General features: G+C 47.1%; 1 protein-coding gene across 1 annotated transcript in view; it reads left to right on the top strand.

Annotated features, from left to right (window-relative positions):
* LOC146785455 (calcium-activated potassium channel subunit alpha-1-like) overlaps nucleotides 1-23,177 on the top strand; it is a 1,319,298-nt gene that overhangs the window by 532,628 nt on the left and 763,493 nt on the right. Inside the window, exon 17 of the mRNA XM_085633050.1 lies at nucleotides 2,523-2,528. Within this exon, the coding sequence (XP_085489176.1) occupies nucleotides 2,523-2,528 (6 nt within the window). The remainder of the gene's footprint in view (nucleotides 1-2,522; nucleotides 2,529-23,177) is intronic.

Consider the following 23,177-nt stretch of genomic DNA (forward strand, 5'->3'; position numbering starts at 1 on the left):
ATATGTGGCTAAGATCACACAATTGAAGCAGGGAAGTCCTGGTTTATAATCAGGTTTCCTTGTTTCCCTTTGTACAAATCAGCCAGTAAGTTGGTATGTATTTGCCTTTCCTTATGTCAGGAGTAGGCATTGGGCGCGTTGACATTTAATAGCAACTGGCTGCGAGTATGTGAGCAGAGCTTTGGATACCGGCACTCATCTCTGTACAATGTATGCATTGTTTAATTCTTCTGTATAGGGACCTCTGTTTTCATCTGCCTGCTTATCCTGCCAAACTGCATGTTCTTTTGAAAACTAAATATGAGTTGTGGTACGAAACTTTATTCTTTTAAGTCCTGCCAAAAACATTGGTGACTGGTGAATTCACTAAGTTGTGGGCGCGCATACATATCACACCATGCACATCCTGGAAAACTGGCCTCTCGAAAACATTTTTGGAAAAAAATACGATAGATTGACACATTTGTACCTCCTTCTTGCTGACATCTCACATACTTTTGAGGCTGTTATAAATGTCCCAATGAGATTTTCAAACACATCAGCCAGAACATGCAAATGGCTTTATGCCGTAACATCAATAACTGTCACCAAACCGGAATATATTAATACACAAATAGCAGCTTTCTACACATTTGAACAACACAAATTTTGATCATGATTATCAGCTTAGTATTTTTTTAAATGCTCTAATTTCGGCCCCACATACCAGCTATTCATTTTCAATAAAAACATTTTGTCCAAAACACCAGCTTGTCGTTGGTTAACAATGCAACCAGCCCCTCTACAAATATCAATGTAACATTTTAATAACAAATGTTGTTCTTAAGATCAAGTCAGCATTCCATGAATGTACACTTTTGTGCCCACAAATACCAATTTGTATTGTTTGTAAAGCCCGAAGCATCAGCTAGTCATTTTCTGAAAGCTCCGTATTTTCCCAAATATACTTTTCATTAATAGTAAATCTACCAATTTTTTCAATAAGCATCAATTTTTCATGATCAGAAAAAAACACTTAATTTCGAAAATTATTCAATTTTTTTGTATTCAAATTTCAACTCATCAAGTTCTGAAAATTCACTACTTTTGTCACTAAATAGCATGTTTCAGTTTTAGAAAAAAACAATGTCCTCGTTTAGTGACTTATCATTTTTACACGGTAAATTCTCTTTTTCTACTCAAATGCCAGCATTGCGTTTTTAGCCCCTAAATTACGACTTGTCACTGGCAGCACATATTCACGTTTACTACTGGCCCACATAGACACGAGCAATCAACTTGTCATTGGCAGCATATACTAAAATTTACTACTGCCCACAAGTGGATACATACTAGCAATCAACTTGTCATTGACAAAATAAACTCAAATTTACCACTGCCCCACATGGACAGATATTAACAATCAACTTGTCATTGGCAACATATACTCAAATATATTACTGCTCCACGTGGATACATACTAGCAATCACCTTTTCATCTGCAGCACATATCCAAAGGTACCACTGCCTGAAGAGATGCTGTCTGAAAATCCACACGTGCAGTCTCGTGTGTCCGTACATCACCGTCATAGTTTAGAGAAAAAATCATGTGTGAAGATCATGCTCATATGCCATTGTTAGCCTTAACACAAAATATAGTATCATTATATGCATTGAATGCAACAACATGGCTGGACTTGAAGTCACATGCTTGAGATTTCCATCATATGCCATGCATTGACATAAGCAAAGGCGTTGCTGGTAATGAGTACTCAAATAATTACATTGTTATTTAAGAACATTGCAAGCAAATAAAACAATAGAGCAAACAGCATGGCAAACGCTGTCGTCGGGCCTAATCTTTGACAGTTCCTGCCTTCCGGCCATACTGAAGACCCTCCTCTAAGACGGTGTCATTTGTTTTGAAATGTTACACTGCACATCTAGGCAGGAATGCCATAAGGCAAGCTGCTGGTTCAGTTTGCAATACTTTACACATTTTGCCACATGAACCACACAGGCTGGCTAGCTAACAGTGCAGGTCAACCCTGGTTAGCATTCAAGTGCAAGTCCACTCATCTGGGTGCTCCAAACGCTGGGAACACAGCTGAACTTCTCCTTCTTGGCAGTCTATCCTCTCGCAGGGCAAAGGCTGTTGTGAGAGGCTGGCCTGGTATATGATGTCCACTAATGTAAGTGGGCACCTTGCACCAGTCTAGACAACCCTTATGGTGATTTAAGAGGTCTTAGACAACACTAGAAAGCTATCCAAGTGGTAGCTGTGGAGAGCAGCCTTCAGGATTAGTCTTGAAGGAGTGTAAAGCAACTTGTTTTACCAGAATGCAACCTTACTGTATAAATTAAATGAAAAGAGAATCACACTGTAGTTATAAAAAATATGTATTTATTATATAACACTATCTAGTATGTTACAGAATCTCCCACATGAGGATAGACACAAAGCACACAATACTTTAGCAAAGAAATCACAGTAAATAGCACTAATACACAGTGAGCCACGGGGGACCAAACCATATACTAAGAAAGTGGTATAAGAACCATAACTCGAGTAAGGACAATGTCGAGAGGACGTAGAATTGCTGGGACCCCAAGGAACCACCCATGGTGAGTAGATAGGGACCCCAAGGTGTGCATATGCAGTGTGTGAACATGACCATGTGCTACGTACGTCTATGTGCAAGTGGAGTCGGAAACCGCTGTCGAACCCAATGAAGGACTTCAGGACAGTGCCTCTGCTGGAAGAGGAGAAAGTGTCTTGTGGAATCCAAACATGGATTTCTGATGGAGAGTACCTGAAAGCAGAGGGGACAGAGTCTGGTTCACCTGGAGGTGACAAGGGCCTTGGTAGACAGATGCCCACTGCTGTCGGGTGCTTCAGGATGGATGTCAATGACCTTGACTCTGCAGCTGTGGGGACCAGGCAATGCTGAGAATGACCAGGAGCCGGATACGAGCTGTCCCATGAAGGAAGTCGAGAGCTGAGGGGTTGGTGTCCTGAGGGAATACCAAAAACCCTTGGCAAAAGCAACCCACGCTGGAAGACAAGAAAGTGTACGGTTCAGACCAGCAAGGCCCAGGAGACTCACCACGAGCAGGGGAATCAGTGCAGGTGCCAAGAAATCAAGGGAGCCCAAGGAAATCAAAGATGACCCTCATATGGACCCACAAGCCAATGGCACACGAGTTGCGGGAGGACCTCAAGCAGCTCACCAAAAGAGGCAGGACACGATGCATAAGATATGGTGTGGCCAAAGATTCTGGTCACAGGAGGTGCTTGGGGTTAGAGCTACTTAGAGCCTAGAGAAATTCTTGCAAAGATGTCAACAAGCCTTTGCAACTGCAAAGGTGATGCATACCCCAGGGTTCAGTTATTGCAACCCCCACTCGGGCTGTTGGCCTTAAACTTGGTAAGAGGGGAGAGCAGGCCTCGGGAGCTAAGGAAAACCACCACCTGTGTTGCAGAGCTCACGGAGTCCAGAGGAGCTTGGGATCTGCAGACCAGTCGTCTTCATTGCGATGCCTGCAGATGCAGGAGAGTGACTCCTTCACTCCAAGGGAGATTACTTCGGTTGTCCTTGATACTTCACAGGCCTTGGAAGGTTCCTGGAGGATGCACAGGCACAGACGATGCAGCAGACTGGAAAGGAGATGAAGTGGGGTCCAAACGAAGTCCAGAGTGCCTAGACGGTTGAAGTGCAGTGGTTTCAATTCTGAATCTTGCCCACAACGAATCTAGGGTCCTTCAGCCAGGTAAGCCCTTAATTACCCATGGGAGAGGATAGGAAAGATTCAGGGGACCCTCCCTGGGGAGGGTCTGGACAGGGGGGGTTTACTCCCAAGTGCTTTGTCCAGTTTTGTGCCAGAGAGGGAGCCAACGGCTCCCAAGACTGGTTTGAACTGGACTATTCACAGGGACACCAAATGTGCCCCTCATGCAGACTCACAGGCTCTGGCAACTGCACCCACCCAGTCCTAATACACTAAATCCTGCCTGGGAGGTGGTCACACCTCCCTCTGACAGGATGCCTATTGTCCTGCCTTCCCCTGCTGGAGCGTTATGTATCAATGGGGTAACCCGGTAGACCACTGGACTCGGGTATAGGTAGGTACACAAAAAGATAATCACAGTGGAAGCATATTTAAAGGAATAAAAAAAGGCATACATTTGTTAGTGATTCGAACAGATTTAAAGACAACACCTATTTTATGCATATATGACCATAATTTAATCGATTATCCAGAGATTCAGTCAAAAGGAAGATCAGCAATTTAAATCAGGGCCAGATACATCACAATGTCAACACATTTAAATACATATAGGTGTAAGATTCGTGATAAGTGCAAGATATTGGGGTAAGTGCAGGACGTTGTGAGGGAGGAAGGTTGCGTAAAATAGGAACATCCACAGTTTGTTGAAGAGCCTAACCTGCCACTTAAATGGCAACAAAACTTAAATCAGACAACACAAAATTAGAAAGCAGTTGTACAATCACTGACAATCTCCTGTGTTGATTGAAGACAGAAGTAAGTCGACGTTTCGACCCCTGTTAGAACCAGCAAATTGGTTTGCTTGGAGTCGGGGTCTTCATCAGGACCAAGGGAATGGGCTTACACCAGCATCAGCAGCATGAATCAAGCTGGAAAATTGGGGGAGGGCCAATTAGTGCTCCAGAAGGTGTAGTATTCCACCACTCGGTAAGTGAGTCTAGGGACGGCTGAATTGATCAGCATAAACAAGGATCCATAAATGTCCAAAGCTCAAGGGAGCACTAATTGGCCCTCCCCCAATTTTCCAGCTTGATTCATGCTGCTGATGCTGGTGTAAGCCCATTCCCTTGGTCCTGATGAAGACCCCGACTCCAAGCAAACCAATTTGCTGGTTCTAACAGGGGTCGAAACGTCGACTTACTTCTGTCTTCAATCAACACAGGAGATTGTCAGTGATTGTACAACTGCTTTCTAATTTTGTGTTGTCTGATTTAAGTTTTGTTGCCATTTAAGTGGCAGGTTAGGCTCTTCAACAAACTGTGGATGTTCCTATTTTACGCAACCTTCCTCCCTCACAACGTCCTGCACTTACCCCAATATCTTGCACTTATCACGAATCTTACACCTATATGTATTTAAATGTGTTGACATTGTGATGTATCTGGCCCTGATTTAAATTGCTGATCTTCCTTTTGACTGAATCTCTGGATAATCGATTAAATTATGGTCATATATGCATAAAATAGGTGTTGTCTTTAAATCTGTTCGAATCACTAACAAATGTATGCCTTTTTTTATTCCTTTAAATATGCTTCCACTGTGATTATCTTTTTGTGTAACATCCCCTGCTGGAGCAGCAGGAGGGCAGAAATGTGTCTCTGGTCGGTAGTAACCATTTTGTGCTGTCCGGAGCAAGAAGGCTGGTACCGGGAACAATGAGAACCCCACTAAGGGCCTTCCTGGTGGGTGGAATCATACCTCCCACACCAGTTACCGGTGTGGGGGTATGATTTAACATGTTTGACACCAAACACGATAGGGTTTGTTGCAGACGTTTTTGAGATGGTCGGGTAATGCCCCTTTATACTAGTATATTGCTGCTTCACTGACAACTTGGGAGAATGGACTCCGTAGGTTGCAGGGGTGTCCTGCTCATGCAGGGGCATCCTCTCACTTAGAGCCAAGCACCCTGCCTTCAGGATTGTAAAGGCCTGCTATAGGGGTGACTTATAGATTTTAAGTGCAGTGACCCTTAGATATAGTGAACCTATTTCTTAAGTAAAGGGTGCATGCACTAACTTACACAGGCTGCAATGGCAGGCCTGTAGTTCCATTTTGAAAGGTCTCTCATGGGTGGCGTAATACATGCTTCAGCCCATGAGAGGCCTCTGTGTAGCTATGCCCTGGGTACATGGGTACCATATACTAGGGACTGACAAGGGTACCCCAGTATGCCCAGACGTGGGTCCCTTGCTCACTTTGCCACTGGATTCAAGATAGCCTGGCTGACGAGGGTTATGAACCCGAAACCGGTCCCAGGATGCTTGTTGCCGGTCCAGGGAAGACATGGCTTGGCAGTTCGGGCTGGACTGTTCCCATGAGGCACAGGGTCAGACTGATTTGCATATGGCCATGTCTGAACTGGGGTGGTGGAGTGAGCTAAAGAATGATGATGAATTAAACCCAGATCAGTTGACTGGGGGTGAGTGTTTGATTTGCTCTAACGCTCCGTCCATCATCCCCTTTGGTATCGCTTTGTTCGCCCTAAGTCGGCAGGGTATGCCCAGATGTGGGTCCCTTGCTCACTTTGCCACTGGATTCAAGATAGCCTGGCTGACAAAGGGTTATGAGCCCGAAACCGATCCCAGGATGTTTGTTTCCGGTCCAGGGAAGACATGGCTTGGCAGTTCGGGCTGGACTGTTCCCATGAGGCACAGGGTCAGACTGATTTGCATATGGCCATGTCTGAACTGGGGTGGTGGAGTGAGCTAAAGAATGATGATGGCTTAAACCCAGATCAGTTGACTGGGGGTGAGTGTTTGATTTGCTCTAACGCTCCGTCCATCATCCCCTTGGGTATCGCTTTAAACCAGTATCCAATCTGGGGTGTACCTAAGTACATAACATAACGGTTTAGATAGAAAGCAAATAGACTGGGGTTCTGATTAGCAGGATCCCAGTCAGACTAGTCAAAAACCAGCTTAGCACCAGGCAAAAAGTAGGGGTACACATGCCGAAGGATCCTACCTTCCTACAGCTGTCATTCCCTCTCTGAGTATGCACGCGGGCTTCTAGGAGTTAGGCAGATCCGCAGCTTCTCTAGCAAGTTGCACAGACTTTAAGTGAGGTCCTCTCACTTCTGCTGTAATCCAGACACCAGCCCGGGATCAAAGCAGATTTCAAGCACTCAGCAGGACACTCCTTTTCTTGATCAAGAAGAACATGGAATTTGATTAATGTGGGATGGTTTGAGTCCTACTTTCATACTAATTGTTAGACCTGGCACCATTGGCGAAGGTCTCCCTTCTATTTTTTGTCACTTTTTGTCTCCTCTGTGGTTGCTGTCGTTAGACGCTCTGGGCGTTGTGTCACTGCCATTCAGTGACACAGCGCGAATGCTCCTTATTATAAATGTATGCACTAGTATAGTCTTAGTAGTGCCCAGGACCATGTTAGGAAAGTCGAATTTGGTATGCTTGAGCTTCAAATATTAACGTGCATCTGGTAGTGGTGATTGTCTTTATATTCCGAGTGTGCAACTACCGCTTTTGGAAAGCAGGTATCTTTTTGTCTAAACCTTCCTGTGTGTTTTATTGGTATGTGTATTGGCCATCTGGTTTAGAGGGCCAGAGCAGGCTGAGGCCGACCTGGGTAGAATGGAGGAATATGCTGTTGAAGTATGGGGAGGGGTGACCCCTTTGATCTGAGCAGGGCTGTGCCTGGCAAGGTGAATGATGGCTCCACTTCCCACTGGGAGACTGATGGTGGGCCCCCTCTCCCTGAAAGGGAGGATGCCGCCTCGTAAATAAAGTGTCCCAAGTCAACACCAAACTGGTTCTGGCCGGGTCAAGTGATTTGTGACTTTCTCAAGAACAAAGACTTTTGGGGTATAAAGATCTGATCTGAAACCCCTTTGTGGTGTGTAACTTCGGGATGCGAAGACGAACCTCTGTCCACGTAACAAGAGGGAAAGGACTTTGAAACTTTCATCCATCTACTGAAGCAACTACCCAAGGGCCTGATTTGAGCTTGCCTCTGGCCGAAGTCTCAGGGACATTAGACTTCATTCGTCAGCAACCCGGATTCCTCTTGAAGGGAATCCTACTTGCAGGTGAGGCCTCTGTCGAGAAATCCAGGGTCTCTAGTCCTACTGCGGGGAACGCCGCATTTGACTTGCTACGGATACTATTGCTAATGCTATCGCCAAGAGCTGTGCCGCTGAGTGCTCGCATTTGACTTGCTATGGAAACTATTGCTATCGCCATTTTGGGCCACTGCAGCTGAGGAGCTGTGCTGCTGAGTGCCCGCATCTGTCTTGCTACGGAAACCATTGCTATCGCCATTGTGGGCCACTACAGCAGAAGAGCTGTGCTGCTGAGTGCCCGCCTTTGCCTTGCCTACGGAACCCATTGTTGTCGCCGTTGTGGGCTGCTGTAGCTGAGGAGCTGCGCCGCTGAGTGCCCGCATCTGTCTTGCTACGAAAACCATTCCTATCGCCATTGTGGGCCGCTGCAGCTGAGGAGCTGTGCCGTTGAGTGCCCGCCTTGGCCTTGCTACGAAAACTATTGCTATCGTTAGTGTGGGCCGCTGGCACTGAAGAGTTGTGCCGCCGAGTGCCCACATTGGTCCTACCACGAGGATATTACGAGAATCAGTGCTATCGCTATTGCGGGCCGCTGCAGCAGAGGAGCTGTGCCGCTGTAGGCCCGCATTGGCTTTGCTACGAGAGTCGTCACCACTGCTATTTTGGGCCCCCGCTGCTGAGGAGCTGTGCTGCTGAGTGCCCACCCTTGTTTTGCTACAGAAACCATCGCTATTGCTGTCGCGGGCTGCTGCAGCTGAAGAACTGTGCCGCTGAGTGCCCATGCTAGCCCCTACATCACGAACCTTGCCATCTTCTGTGTGTGCCGCTGGGTGCCGCCTTCTAACCCCGTCCTAGGATTAGTGTGAGTGCACGCCGTGGACCGCTGCAGCCGAGGAGCTCTGGCCGCTGAGAGTCCGCCTCATGGTAGGACCACCTGCACCACCTCTGGGAAGCATTGATGGCACTGCGAAAGGCAGGCCTCACAATCAAGGCAAGCAAGTGACAGATTGGGGAGGGTTCTGTGGTGTACTTAGGACACCCGGTGGGGAGCGGCCAGGTGGCACCCCTACAACCCAAGAATGAAACCATCATGGCTTGGGAGCCCCCAGCCCCCCAGAAACAGGTGAGTGCCCTTTTAGGGATAACAGGTTATTACAGGAGGTTTATCAAGGGGTATGGCAACATTGTTGCACCCTTGACTGAGCTGACTTATAAAAAGCAGCCAAAGATTGTGAACTGGACTGACATCTGTCAGAAAGCTTTTGATACCCTGAAGAATGCCATGTGCACCACACCAGTATTTCGGGCGCCCAACTTTTCAAAGGAATTTGTTGTCCAGACGGACGCTTCCAAGCATGGTGTGGGCGCCGTTCTGTCATAGGTCAGTGAGGAAGGCTTAGACCAACCTGTGGCCTTCATTAGCAGAAGGTTGCTCCCACGGGAACAGAGGTGGAGTGCAATTGAGTGTGAGGCATTTGCTGTGGTCTGGGCACTGAAGAAGCTGAGACCATACCTGTTTGGGACTCACTTCCGGGTTCAGACAGACCACAGGCCCCTCAGGTGGTTGATGCAGATGAGGGGGGAGAATCCAAAGTTGTTGAGGTGGTCCATTTCTCCTCAGGGTATGGACTTTACCGTGGAACACCACCCTGGTACAGAGCAGGCCAATGTTGACGGTCTGTCCAGATTTTTCTGCCTCAGTGATGAGAACTCCCAGGGGATGGGTGGTTCTCCCCCCACATTTCAGCTGGAGGGGACGCGTGTTAGACCTGGCACCATTGGCGTAGGTCTCCCTTCTATTTTTTGTCACTTTCTGGCTCCTTCGTGGTTGCTGGCGTTAGACGCTCTGGGTGCAGTGCCACTGCCATTCTGTGACACAGCGCGAATGCTCCTTATTATAAATTAACTGTATGAACTAGTATAGTCTTAGTAGTGCCAAGGAACATGTTAGGAAAGTCGAATTTTGTATGCTTGAGCTTCAAATATTAACGTGCATCTGGTAGCGGTGATTGTCTTTATATTCCGAGTGTGCAACTACCGCTTTTGGAATGCAGGTATCTTTTTGTCTAAACCTTTCTGTGTGTTATCTTGGTATATGTCTTGGCCATCTGGTTTAGAGGGCCATGGCAGGCTGATGGAGACCTGGGTCGAATGGAGGAATCTGCCGTTGAAGTATGGGGAGGGGTGACCCCTTTGATCTGAGCAGGGCTGTGCCTGGCAAGGTAAATGATGGCTCCACCTCCCACTGGGCATCTGATGGTGTGCCCCCTCTCCTTGAAAGGGAGGATGCTGCCTCGTAAATAAAGTGACCCAAGTCGACACCAAACTGGTTCTGGCCGGGTCAAATGATTTGTGACTTTCTCAAGAACACAGACTTTTGGGGTATAAATATCTGAGCTGAAACCCCTTCGTGGTGTGTAACTTTGGGATGCGAAGACGAACCTCTGTCCGCGTCACAAGAGGAAAGGACTTTGAAACTTTCATTCATCTACTGAAGCAACTACCCAAGGCCTGATTTGAGCTTGCCTCCTGCCGAAGTCTCAGGGACATTAGACTTCGTTCATTCATCAGCAGCCCGGATTCCTCTTGAAGGGAATCCTACTTGCAGCTGAGGCCTCTGTCGAGAAACCCAGGGTCTCTAGCTCTACTGCGGGGAACGCTGCATTTTACTTGCTACGGAAACTATTGCTATTGCCATTGTGGGCCGCTACAGCAGAAGAGCTGTGCCGCTGAGCGCCCTCATTTGACTTGCTACGGAAACTATTGTTATTGCCATTGTGGGCCGCTGCAGCTGAGGAGCTGTGCTGCTGAGTGCCCACATCTGTCTTGCTACGGAAACCATTGCTATCGCCATTGTGTGCCGCTACAGCAGAAGAGCTGTGCCGCTGAGTGACCGCCTTTGCCTTGCTATGGAATCCATTGTTGTCGCCGTTGTGGGCTGCTGCAGCTGAGGAACTGCTCCGCTGAGTGCCCGCATCTGCCTTGCTACGAAAACTATTGCTATCGCTAGTGTAGGCAGCTGCTGCTGAAGAGTTGTGCCGCTGAGTGCCCGCATTGGTCCTACCACGAGGATACTACGAGAATCAGTGCTATCGCTATTGCGGGCCGCTGCAGCCGAAGAGCTGTGCCGCTGTAGGCCCGCATTGGCTTTGCTGCGAGAGTCGTCACCACTGCTATTTTGGGCCGCCACTGCTGAGGAGCTGTGCCACTGAGTGCCCACCATTGTTTTGCTACAGAAACCATCACTATTGCTATCGCGGGCCGTTGCAGCTGAAGAGCTGTGCCGCTGAGTGCCCAAGCTAGCCCCTATGTCACAAACCTTGCCATCTTCTGTGTGTGCTGCTGGACGCCGCCTTCTAACCCCATCCTAGGATTAGTGTGAGTGCATGCCACGGACCGCTGCAGCCGAGGAGCTGTGGCCGCTGAGAGTCCGCCTGTCATCCCCCACCTTACCTGTGAAGCTGTGCGCTGTGCCCCCTTTATATCCCAGGTACATTGTGCATCACTGGGCCACCTATGCTCCGATCTCGAACTAAGCTTGTTCCACCCTGCACGCACGAGTGCTTCCATCGCCCTGAATGGATCTGTAATTATGTGCATTGTGGTTCTTTGAGCATTTCTCCGTTTTGTGCTTAACTATAAAAAGATAACTATTTTTCTATACTTGCTTGTGGTGTCCGTTTTGTAGCGTCTTTCCAGCGTTATTGTGTATGGTCATAACTGCTTCACACACTGCCTCTGAGATAGGCCTGTCTGCTCGTGCTACGTTACCACAGGGTTGAGCAGGGGTTATCAAAGCATGTAGCCCCCTTACTCTGACTTAGGAAGAAGGGTCACTATTTGACACCGGCGCCAGCCGCTGCCAACTGGAGGCTCCCATTTCTAGCACTAATTTTCCAGACAAGGGAGTTGAACTTTTCTCTCAAGTCCAGGAGCCTATCTGAGATGATATCCATTCAAAACAAAATGTCTGGCTGATGCACAGGAACAGATTGTGTGCAAGGTGATGACAGGAAGTGATGAGGTTAGCCCTATTCAGGATTATCCAAAACATAGGCACAATAAAGTGTGTAGACTCTGCACCTGGCTCTCATGGCCTTCCTGAAGCAGAAAATATGGAAAAACAAAATGGAAGGCCCTGCCTAAAAACGTATTTACCCTTGAAGGCCCTGCCTAGAAACTTCTTTAACATTAACAACAGAATATGCTAAATAAAAGAATCTCCACTGCCATCAACAACATGGTAGTGATCAAGCAAGACTAATCAGCAATTCCCTGCTAAAAGGACTTCATAGAAATATTAGTAGTAGCTATGCCTTTATCCTCCCTCTCATCAGTGTTCGGTGGTCATCCCTTCAGCTCCAGGAACGCAGGCAATATATTTCCAGAGTCGAGAGAAGATGTATTCTATCCTCCATTTTGTGCCAAATCAGAGCAGGGGCAACTTAAAATGGACCGGGCTGGTCCAGGCAATCAGACTTTTTCACAACATGGAATCATGCTACCATCCACACCTTATAGATACACACTCGCCATGCAAAGGGCATGTCACCAGAGGGATCTGGGTGTCACAGCTAGGTGGAAATTTACATGAGTGGCGCCCATAGTCTGTTCTTCGTCTAATTCAGAAAAAAGATCTGATCAGTGTTATCTACAAAAATGGTCATGTTGGCATTCCACCACCATCTCATTTGAACAATGCATGAAAAGGACAATAGTCCTATGTGATGGCATGCTTGGTGCAACACTCCAGGTCAGTAACTAGGTCCTGAACCAGGGACTGGCCACAGACCGGCATAAGTCTAAGCGCGTTTGCTAGATAAGTATGTCAGCCGGGCCAGCAAGTAGTTAGGATACCAGTTTAACTTACAATAGAGTCACTCAAGGCATGGGTACCTGCCTGTTTAGCATTCAGGGCATAGTCCCATCCCAAAATTCCTTAAAGACCAGCTTTGTTATTTTAAAATAAAATAACTCTGCATTCATACATCAGCCTGTAAGTTTCTCAAAACGCAATGGAAAAAATCAATATTTGCATGCAAGACTTTAATATTTTTATCATCGACTCAGTATTACCGCTCTCACACTTGGTCAGATACTCGCTCACATTCTCCAGGTAAAGTCTTCGATCCTCTTTCTAAAATCGTCATAATAGAGCAAGAGTAAGATTATCCGTGATTGGTTCATTTCCTGTCCATTGAGGTTTTGTATTGGAGGTACCTTCCATCAGCCTTAACTAAAAAAACAGCTTGAAAATGGTGTTATTTTCAAAGTGCAAACTACAGTTCCATACCTTCAACGGACACTGGCCTTAATGAGAATAGGTTTCCCCCTTTAAGAGTTACACTTAATGGCCAAGCACATTAATACGCCTGGATGCCCCAGACTTTAATGCCCATCAATGACACTTTGCTCCTGTAATTCATTACACAATAAGGATGACAAAAAAACAGTGAGGATCAGTTGTGTCTTAATATATGTGACCCAGAAAAAGAACAGTTGGTTGTGAACATTAAAGTCCAATTGCAGTAACTGACATCAATGAACATTTAACTTGTCAGACAGTAATGAGACTCAATCAGCCTAGCCTGCAATGAGTGATAAATTGACCAGTCATTAAAATGGCATCAGTATTAGCCCCAGGCATACGATAAACAATAGCCTCAGGAAGTAATAAGGCTTAATAGACTAAGACACTAAAAAACGTGCATTAACGGTGTGCTGAGTAATGTAGTTATTTTTACTCACCAAATACACATAGTTCTCTTTAAAGCTACAGAAACCATACTAAGTACCCATATTTTGTGTGAATTTGTGATTTGCATTGAGTCGTAAATGAGAACACTTCAGGCAGGTTCGCATGACAATTTTATTTATTTATTTATTTTATTTATTTCATAGTATTCACAAGAAAAAGGTATTCACTGGCATAAAAAAACTCATATGGAGTTATTGGCACAGAATGGTTCCAGAGTACTGGCAAGTAAAAAAAAAATATGGAAGGAATGCATTTGCATCATGATATGCTCCGAGTTATGTGCAACTATCTAACACTTGGAGATAAAACTATAGAAGTTTAAAAGTGTAGAAAAAGCAGGAACCATCAAGACCTATGGTTGCCCAATAATTGTAAATGCAACAAGAGTATGCTCTCATAATAAAAACAGGTATTCATGAACCCTAATGGCTCCATACAGTAGTGAATATCAATGGGGCCATGCAAATAAGAATGGCAACTGCATTAAGGAGATTTAGTGGCCCTTGTATTAATGAGTCTTAATGTGCACAAGTATTAATTAGCTTAAATACTCCTATTGAGTAACAAATGTTATGTTATGTCATGGGCAGAACACACAAGTCACCCGGGAGAGTTCCTGGCACTGAAAAGCAGGAGTAGCATGGGATGAGCCAGGGCGAAACTAGGTGAAGAGCCATGTCTTCAGTTTCTTGCATAATTCAAACACTGTGCAGGAGCAGGTTGTTCCAAGCATTGGGTGTGATGTAGAATCAATCAATCAATCAATCAATCAACCATTTGTATAGCGCACTACTCACCCGTGAGGGTCTCAAGGCGCTGAGGGGGGGTGGGGTTGGCAGCTACTGCTCGAACAGCCAGGTCTTAAGGTTTTTCCTGAAGGTCAGCAGGTCCTGGATCTGACATAGGTGGGTGAGGAGGGTGTTCCACATCTTGGCAGTGAGGTAGGTGAAGGATCTACCGCCGGTGGTGGTTCTGTGTATGCGTGGGACAGTGGCGAGGTCGGCGGAGCAAAGCTGGCGGTTTGGGGAGTAGAAGGCGAGACGATTGTTGAGGTATGCTGTTCCAGCGTTGTGGAGTGCTTTGTGAGCGTGGGTGAGGAGCTTGAAGGTGATCCTCTTGTTGATGGGGAGCCAGTGCAGGTCCTTCAGGTGGGCAGTGATGTGGGAGTGGCGGGGGATGCGGAGAACGAGGCGTGCGGAGGCGTTCTGTATATGTTGCAGTCTTTTCTGGAGTTTGGCCGTGGTTCCAGCGTAGAGGGCGTTGCCGTAGTCCAGTATGCTGCTGACGAGGTCGTGGGTGGCTGTCTTTCTGGTATCTTTGGGGATCCATCTGTAGATCTTGCGAAGCATGCTGAGGGTGATGAAGCAGGAGAAGGAGACAGCGTCGACTTGTTGTGTCATTGAGAGTGAAGAGTCCAGGATGAATCCCAGGTTGCGTGTGTGGTCGGTGGGCGTCGGTGCGGTTCCCAGCACGGCGGCCACCAGGAGTCGTCCCAGGCAGACGAGGGAGAAGCCGAGGATTAGGACCTCCATCTTGTCTGAGTTCAGTTTCAGGTGACTGTTCTCCATCCAGTCGGCGACGGCCTTCATTCCTTTTTGGAGGTTTGTTTTGGCGGTGGCGGGGTCCTTGGTGAGTGAGAGGATCAGCTGGGTGTTGTCGGCATATGAGAAGATGTTGAGGTTGTGCAAGCAGATGATGTTGGTGAGTGGAGCCATGTAGAGGTTGAACAAGGGGGGGATGAGGGATGATCCTTGGGGCACGCCGCAGATGATCTTGGTGGCTTCCGAGCAGAATGGGGCAGACCCTCTGGGTTCTGTCGGTGAGGAAGGAGGTGGTCCAGTCCAAGGATTTGTTGCGTATACCTGCGTCGTGAAGGCGTGTGCGTAGGGTGTGGTGGCAGGCAGTGTCGAATGCGGCTGAGAGGTCCAGGAGGACGAGGGACACGGTTTTGCCGTTGTCCAGCATGGTCCTGAAGTCATCGGTGGCAGCGATGAGGGCCGTTTCAGTGCCATGCTTACTGCGGAATCCTGATTGGGACGGGTTCAGGATGTTGTTCTCCTCGAGGAAGTGGGACAGTTGCTTGTTGATGATCTTTTCGATGACCTTCACTGAGAATGGGAGCAGGGAGATGGGCCGGAAGTTCTTGAGGTCCTTTGGGTCCGCTCTGGGTTTCTTGAGTAGTGCGTTGACCTCGGCGTGCTTCCAGCTTTCCGGGAATGTGGCGGTCTCAAAGGAGCTGTTGATGATCTTCTGGAGTTGGGGAGTGATGATGCGGTTGGCTTTGTTGAAGATGTGGTGAGGGCAAGGGTCGGATGGTGAGCCGGAGTGAATGGTGTTCATGGTCTTGATGGTATCGTCGTCGTTGACCTGGGTCCAGGAGACCAGGAGGTTGGTGAGGTGGGGGAGTGGTGAATCAGTGGTGTTAGCGGCAGTTGGTAGGGTTTGGGTGTTGAAGCTGTCATGGATGTCTGCGATCTTGCGGTGAAAGAAGGAGGCTAGTGAGTCACAGAGGTCTTGCGACGGTGGGTGTTCTTGGCGCTGGATCTGGGATTGGAGAGTTCCTTCACGAGGTTGAAGAGCTCTTTGCTGTGCATTGTTGTTGATATATTCCCGGAAGGAGGTCCTTTTGGTGGCTCGGATGAGTTGGTGGTGCTTGCGGCTGGCGTCCTTGAGGGCAGCGTAGTTGTCCGTTGTCTGCTCATGGAGCCACTTCTTCTTGAGTTTTCGTCAGTTTCGTTTGGACTCCTGGAGGTCAGTGGTGAACCAGCTGGTCTTTCTGTCTGTATGTCGGTTTGAGGGTTTTTTGATTGGGGCGAGGGTGTTGGTGCAGTTGTTGATCCATTGCCTGAGGTTGCGGGAGGCTGTGTCGGTTTCAGCGTTGTTGGTAGGTGGGTTGCGTGAGAGGACAGTGATGAGCTGGTCTTCGGTGATCTTATTCCAGCTGCGGTGGGGAAATCGTTGCGGGTGGTGCTGCATAGTGGGTTTCTCAAAGGTGAAGTGGACGCAGTGGTGGTCGGTTCAGTGGAGCTCGGCGGTGTGGCTGAAGGTGATGTGTTTGCTGGTGGAGAGGATGGGGTCTAGCATGTGTCCGGCAGTGTGGGTGGGGACAGTGACGAGCAGTTTGAGTCAGAGGTTGGCGAGGTTGTCGAGCAGGGCGATGGAGTTGCTGTCGTCGGTTTTCTTGAGGTGGAAATTTAGGTCTCCGAGGAGGATGTAGTCTGTGGACGCAAGGGCATGCGTGCTGATGATGTTGGAGATTACGTCAATGAACTGTGGCCAGGGCCTCGGGGGTCTGTAGATGAGTGTTCCTCTGAGGGTGGTGTTGGGGTCGATGTGGATCTGGAAGTGGTGGTGTTCGGCGGTGCTGGAGTTGTCTGCTGTGCTGGTCGAGATTCTGACGGTATTCCTGTAGACGATGGCAATTCCTCCTCCGGGTCTGTTGTTGCAGTCCCTCCTGATGATCTTGTAGCCATCTGGGATGGCAATGGCAATGTTGGGTGCTGAGGAGGAGTTTAGCGAGGTCTCTGTTAGGGAGGCGACGTCTGGGGAGGTTGTCGTGCAGGTCCCAGAGTTCGATGGCATGCTTGTGGACGGAGCGGGTGTTGAGTAGAAGGCATCTGAGGTGGTTACGTCCTGTCCTGACCGGTGGGGTGGGCGTGCTGGTGTTCGGCGGCTCGAGAAGCTGCAGTGTCGGCAGGAGAAGGGTCCATGGGTATCGGACTAGCCTGGAAGCAGTTTGATGATCGTTTGGTGTTGAATCCGTGGAGGAAGTCAGTGTCGTACCATCATCGGTTGTCGTGGCTCTTGTTGGGGCCAGGGGGTCTGGCACTGGGCGCGGCCCAGGAGGGGACAGATGCAGACGGGCTTGCCTTAGGCACGCCTTCGGCGCGACCACGCAGCAGAAGGTGGCCCAGCTGCCAGATCTGGTGCAGCATATGTAGGGGATGTGTGCCAGTAGGAGTCCAGCTGAGAAGAGGTGTCAAGTTGGTATGAGGATGCTATTGCAATTGTTTAGGTAGCTGTGGTCAATGTTATGAAAGGCATTGTATGTGGGTGTGAGGAGTTTGAAGACTGCCCGTTTGAGGATATGGAGTAAGCAATGTCTGTGATCTCAGAGATGATGTGGGTGTGTGGGGGAAGTCTGAGTGTGAATCTGGCAAATAAATTAGGTATATTCTTGAGTTTTCTGGTCAGTTGCAATTTGATTTCTGTGTGGAGTAGATTGCCATAGACCAACTTGCTGGTGATGAGGGCCTGGGTGACAGTTCTGAGGCTGTTCAAGGGAAGCCACCTGAAAATCTTCTTCAGCATCTTGAGTGTGTGGAAATAGGGGGAGGAGACTGAGTTGACTTGATCTGTCATAGGAAGCTGGTTGTTGACTATTATTCCGAAATATTTCAAATGGGTGGTTAGGTTGGCTGTCGGACCGTTTTCCTCCAACTTGTGATTTCGGACATCGATGCTGAGAAGTTTGTTAGGGTGTTCAATGTTTTGTTGGCGAGGGAGAGGATGAACTGGGTGCTATCTGCATAGGATAATATGTTGAATCAATGGATGCTAATGATGCTGGCAAGTAGGGCCATGTAGGCACTGAGCAACATGGGACTGAGTGAGAATCATTCTGGAAATCCACGGGTGAGTTTGGCAGCAGCTGAGGGGAAAGGTGACCAACTGTGTGTTGCCTGTATGAAAAGAGCAGATCCAGCTGGGCAGTGGTCCCTAAATGCCGGCATTGTGTAAGCATTGAGTGAGGATGGAGTGAGAGACAGTATTGAAGGCCAAGGATAGATCCAGAAATATAAGGGCAGCATTGTCTCCTCTGTCCCTGATAAGTCAGATGTCGTTCATGACAACTATGAGGGCACTTTCTGTCCTGTAGTTGGGTCTGTGGCAGGATTGGGTGTTGTTCAGGAGGTTGTTGTCCTTGAGGCAGGCAGTTAGATGTTTGTTCATGATCTTCTTTGTGACTTTCACCTGGACGGATAGTGGGGAGATGGGGTGGTAGTTGGCCAATGTTTTATGGCTCACTAAGTGTTTCTTCTTCTATAATTGAACGGTAGCTTATTTCCAGGTGTCCGGGAGGTTGGCTGTGTTGTGATGTCAATGATCTAAGGAAGTACCAACAGAACACCTGCACACTCTCTCCTAGTCCCTGGGCAGTACAGAATGGAAACAAACACCTGCGGCAAATGTTGTACAAGGTAGGGAGGGGGGCTAGCATGAATTCCAATCCTCCCTTGGACACAGTGGCATCACAAAAAAAACTTATCGCCCTTTGGAAATGACAAAAAGGCAAAAAGAAGTAAGAATACAAAGCTAAATGTTTCTTGCATGTCACCAAGACTAGATGATGGGGTGTGGCAGAAATTACGTTCCTGGTCTTTAGTCATGCCCAGGAAGTTGATGTACTACTGGTGAGTCTGTTATCAGCTGCAGTGAAAAGTAAATGCCTCATCACCCTTTGACAAAGAAGGAAAAAAAAATCCCACTTTTTGGCTATTGTGCCTGGGAAAGAGTAGAAAGCAGATTGGAGCGAGGGCCATGAAAATCCTCCCTGACCACTGAGCAAGTATGGCAAAGATTATTTTTCACACTGTCGCTCTGTGGCAAAGCTGGAGTGTGTTTCATAACTGTCCGCACACCTTTGGCTCCTGCCTACGTCAGGTAGAAGTGGGATTGGGCAGTCTTTGTGGTTTCTGATTTATCTTTGTATGCAATACATGCTGGTAAGAGGTCCACATATGTGGGCAGGATCAAGGACCACCTATTATACATACACAAGGTTTGGGTCTTTTGGTGCTGCATTCCAAACAAGGCCTCAATATGATTGTCTGGAATCCCTTAAAATCATTCCAGCCAATCACAGCAGCAGTGACAATTGTTAGTAAATGGTCGCCACTGATGAATGTTTTTAAAAAAAGAGACAATGTTAACAGACAACACAAATATACTGAAACTTGCCCTTGCATGTAGGCTTTTTTGATTTTTGGTCATATCCATATAAACGGAACAATCTCTGGCAAAGTCTGTAAGGCCAATGTGTGCCAACAGCATATATCCATGCCTCTATGTACATGCATTAGTATATTAAAGTGAGACCTATTGAGATGACCAATGTTTGTGTCATTTTGCTGATGCTAACTGGCCAATGATTCAGGCCACCTCAACATCTTCCTGCTGGCAGACATATTCAGCTGAGTCCGGACGATCTTGTGAAGAATTCCATTTTGTCTATGGCTATAGTAAGAAGCTTCATATTACTGTTAATTCATTTATACCTGGGATGCACAGTCATCTATCAATCAAATAACGTTATCCCCATGAGTCGAAAATACAAGATTATTGACACTTCTGCTGACACAAGTAAGCATCCCAGTTTGCAAGCCCAGTAACACAGAATGTGCCATACAGGAAAGACTAGGAGCGAGGAGTATGTAGGAATGTTTGATTCTCTCTACCATGGGCAGACATCTCATGACAGGGATAGCATCTGTAGGGCTGACACTCCTGCTGCACAAAGGGAGCTAATCGGACTAAAGGCCCTGGCACAGACTCATTCTATTTCAGCCCCACCACAACACAAGAGCATTCTTGTTCTGGCATTGTGGAGGATGCGGCTGAAGGGAGGTCAGAGGCACTCATGCCTCTGTCTGTAACACACAGCAGCTAGTGGTCATGGGGGTCAATGATGGTCATCCAATCTGGACATTAACGGGTAGATTCTTTGATGGGACTGCTGAAGGAGGATTGTGCTGGTTCATGCTCAGCACTCATGTTTTCTTCTGGGCTTCACACGGAGTGGTTAGCCCACAATAGCTGTTTTGCTTGCTCTGGCTCTTCTGAGTTCTGTGTTGTTCCTTGGGCTGATCCAAAATGTGCATGATGCTTTAAAAATCAATGAATGAAGGGGGCAAGTGGTCTCCCTCACTAAAACCAGAAATCATAAAAAATAGAGGATGCTTGGAGAGCGGAAACCCTCTCCAGGCAATGTAATACAAATGCAAGACAATTTCAGCAGCCTTAAGCAGGAATGACTGACTGAAAGTCTTTTTTTCAAAGGCTTTCCTGGGAGAATGCTCAAAAATGTGACTGCCACTTCAAGCCACGCAATGGACGAGGAGAGCTAACCGAAAGCAAATGTGTTTACATATAGTGGGGCTTATTTATGAGCCCTTTGTGCCACCGTTGCATCACTTTTTGTGACACTACGGCAGTGTAAAAAATGTACCATGTTGCTCCATTGTAACAAAGGGACACATCTAAGCAGCTGCGTCCCTTTGTAAAGCCGTGCACTACATTACACCTGCGTCAGGCATAATATATGCAGGGTAGGCGTCCCCCCACAAAAAAGGCTCATAGTAGTATTGTAGTGAAATTTATGAGATTTCACTGCAACTCTTCTAGGATGCCACTGCATCAAATCCTTACGCCTGCCTCACAGCAGGCGTTAGACTGACGCAGACCATTCCACATGGGGCTTGCCCCATATGAAAGGACACATTGCTGGAGTTGCTACTGTTTTCAGACAGACCCCAGCAATGTGTCACTTTTGCGTCTACAGATACGTCAGGATTATTGACGTATCTGTAAATCCTTGTGACATAGAGCGCCGTACAGTAAATACGGCACATCTATTGTGTCGCAAGGAGGGTGCACTTAAAAGCTGTTTTCATGCAGCGATGCAACACTTTTCATAAATGATGCCCTGTGTATGTATTATTTTTTCCTAATTGTTCTACTTATGAAAGCTGTGCTGTCTCTGCATGTCCTAAAAACAACCATCACTCCTTTTATAACATTTATCACTGTTTTAATGTTTTTCTCTTTTCGAGGAGTATTTTCCAAGTTTGTCAGTGTCAAAGCTCAATTTTTTAATCACGTTCTAAAATTGTGTGCGAGTTGGTGATTGAAAAGTAAAGTTTTTAACGATGCAAGAAATAGTTTTCCTATTTTGTGTTGTGTCAATCTTAACTACTGAGCCATGACTGCGCCAATGTAATTAGGCCATTTGAGGAGAGGATTACTAGAGAAAGTAAGGGAAAATATATTGTTTAAATGATTAGGGATACTGTAGTGTACAGTATGAGGATCCCAGACACGGGTAGTCCCAGAAACATCCCTATCTACAGTGAAATTAAGAGAGTTTAAAAAGATAATTAATTGATGTAATGCAAAAGCTTGCATTTGTGTGCAGCTGAATGCAGTGTTGCCATGGAGATAAGTCATATATCTTCGCGGACACTGATTCAACCTGCACACTGTTGTCTTCATTGCGCATTCATCCATACAAGCCCCAGGGCAAAATAAGGAGAAGTGTTAAACGTAGGTGACCTTCATATATTGCCCTCACCTCTCCCTGATTGCTTCACACTAAACACGCTCATATTGAAATATGGCTTCCACTGGAGATCTCTTTCTGGCTGAGTTTATTAATGTTACAATCTTTTGCTGCTCTTTCTGCCAATAACTGTGAAGTGCTAGGGGCCAGTAAACCTGTTTTATGTTGGAAGAGATGTCGGTTTGCAAATATATGACCCTTTACATACAACAGTGGCCTATGGCCTGAAGCTGTATGTTTATTGTTCATCGCATGCTATCTGGCAAGAGAAAACAATCTCTCCCTGAAGATATATAGACCTCTAGTGCCTTATTAACATAATAAGACTCTAGGCTCACTCTAGGCTCACTCATGTTTTTTTATGTGGTATCAAACAGTCCGCGTCTGTGCAGACCGCTAAAATAGGTAGAATACATTACAGAAACGGTACAGGCTCTAGTGCAGTTTTACACCAGCATGTGTTTAATTTAGTGGGAGTTTTTAATTTTTCAGTGGCAGTACCAAGTTGGTGACAATTTTCACTGCAGCCAGTTCTATCTTTGCACCATGGAAAGTTTGATTCAAAATTGATTGGACAGGTTTCATTAATTAATGTGCATGTTCTTTTTTGTTATATCGCTGGCATGCCCAGGATCATCTCCCTATCTCTCCAATTCACTCTATAAGTACAGTTTAACCTGCCATCCTGTGCGTAAGGTCTGCTAATGCTGCATATTTAGGTCGAGCCTATGCGCTGAAGTCTGGCACATCTGTCCCCTGTGTGTGTTTTGCGTGCTCGCAGCAAGGGAGTTGGCGCGCCAGAATTATTCACTCAATTGTACACTTACATTAACTACGGCAAGTATTAGGGTTTTTGTAGGAACTACTCCTATGACCTGTTGGTGCACACCTTGGCACCTTGTTGGAGCGGAGGAGGATCCCCCCACTTAAAGTACCCCCAGAGATGAAAAATAAAATGGTAATTCATTACCATTTTATTTTTCAGCCCCTGTACCAAACAGAGTGTCAGGACAGGGTGGGGCCTGCTGAGTGACATCAGCAGGGAGGGCAGAGAAAGCACTGTTTAAAGTGCTCATGTCTTTTTGGCCACCGTCTTGTGACGGCCAGCCTCACATGCAGACTTTAAACAGCTCTAACCCAGCTGTCGTAAGAGAGCTAGGTAAGAGCAAGTGCAGGCCTCCAGAGTGCTGTGGAGCACTGAGTGAGGCTGCTCCCTCCAATCAGTGAGCTGCTCTCATGCTGCATGAGAGCAGTGCCAGTAGTGGTAAAGGGAGTTTCCTGTTGGCCGG

The sequence above is a fragment of the Triturus cristatus genome, chromosome 11 (genome assembly GCF_964204655.1).
Source record: "Triturus cristatus chromosome 11, aTriCri1.1, whole genome shotgun sequence".
Lineage (NCBI taxonomy): Eukaryota > Metazoa > Chordata > Amphibia > Caudata > Salamandridae > Triturus > Triturus cristatus.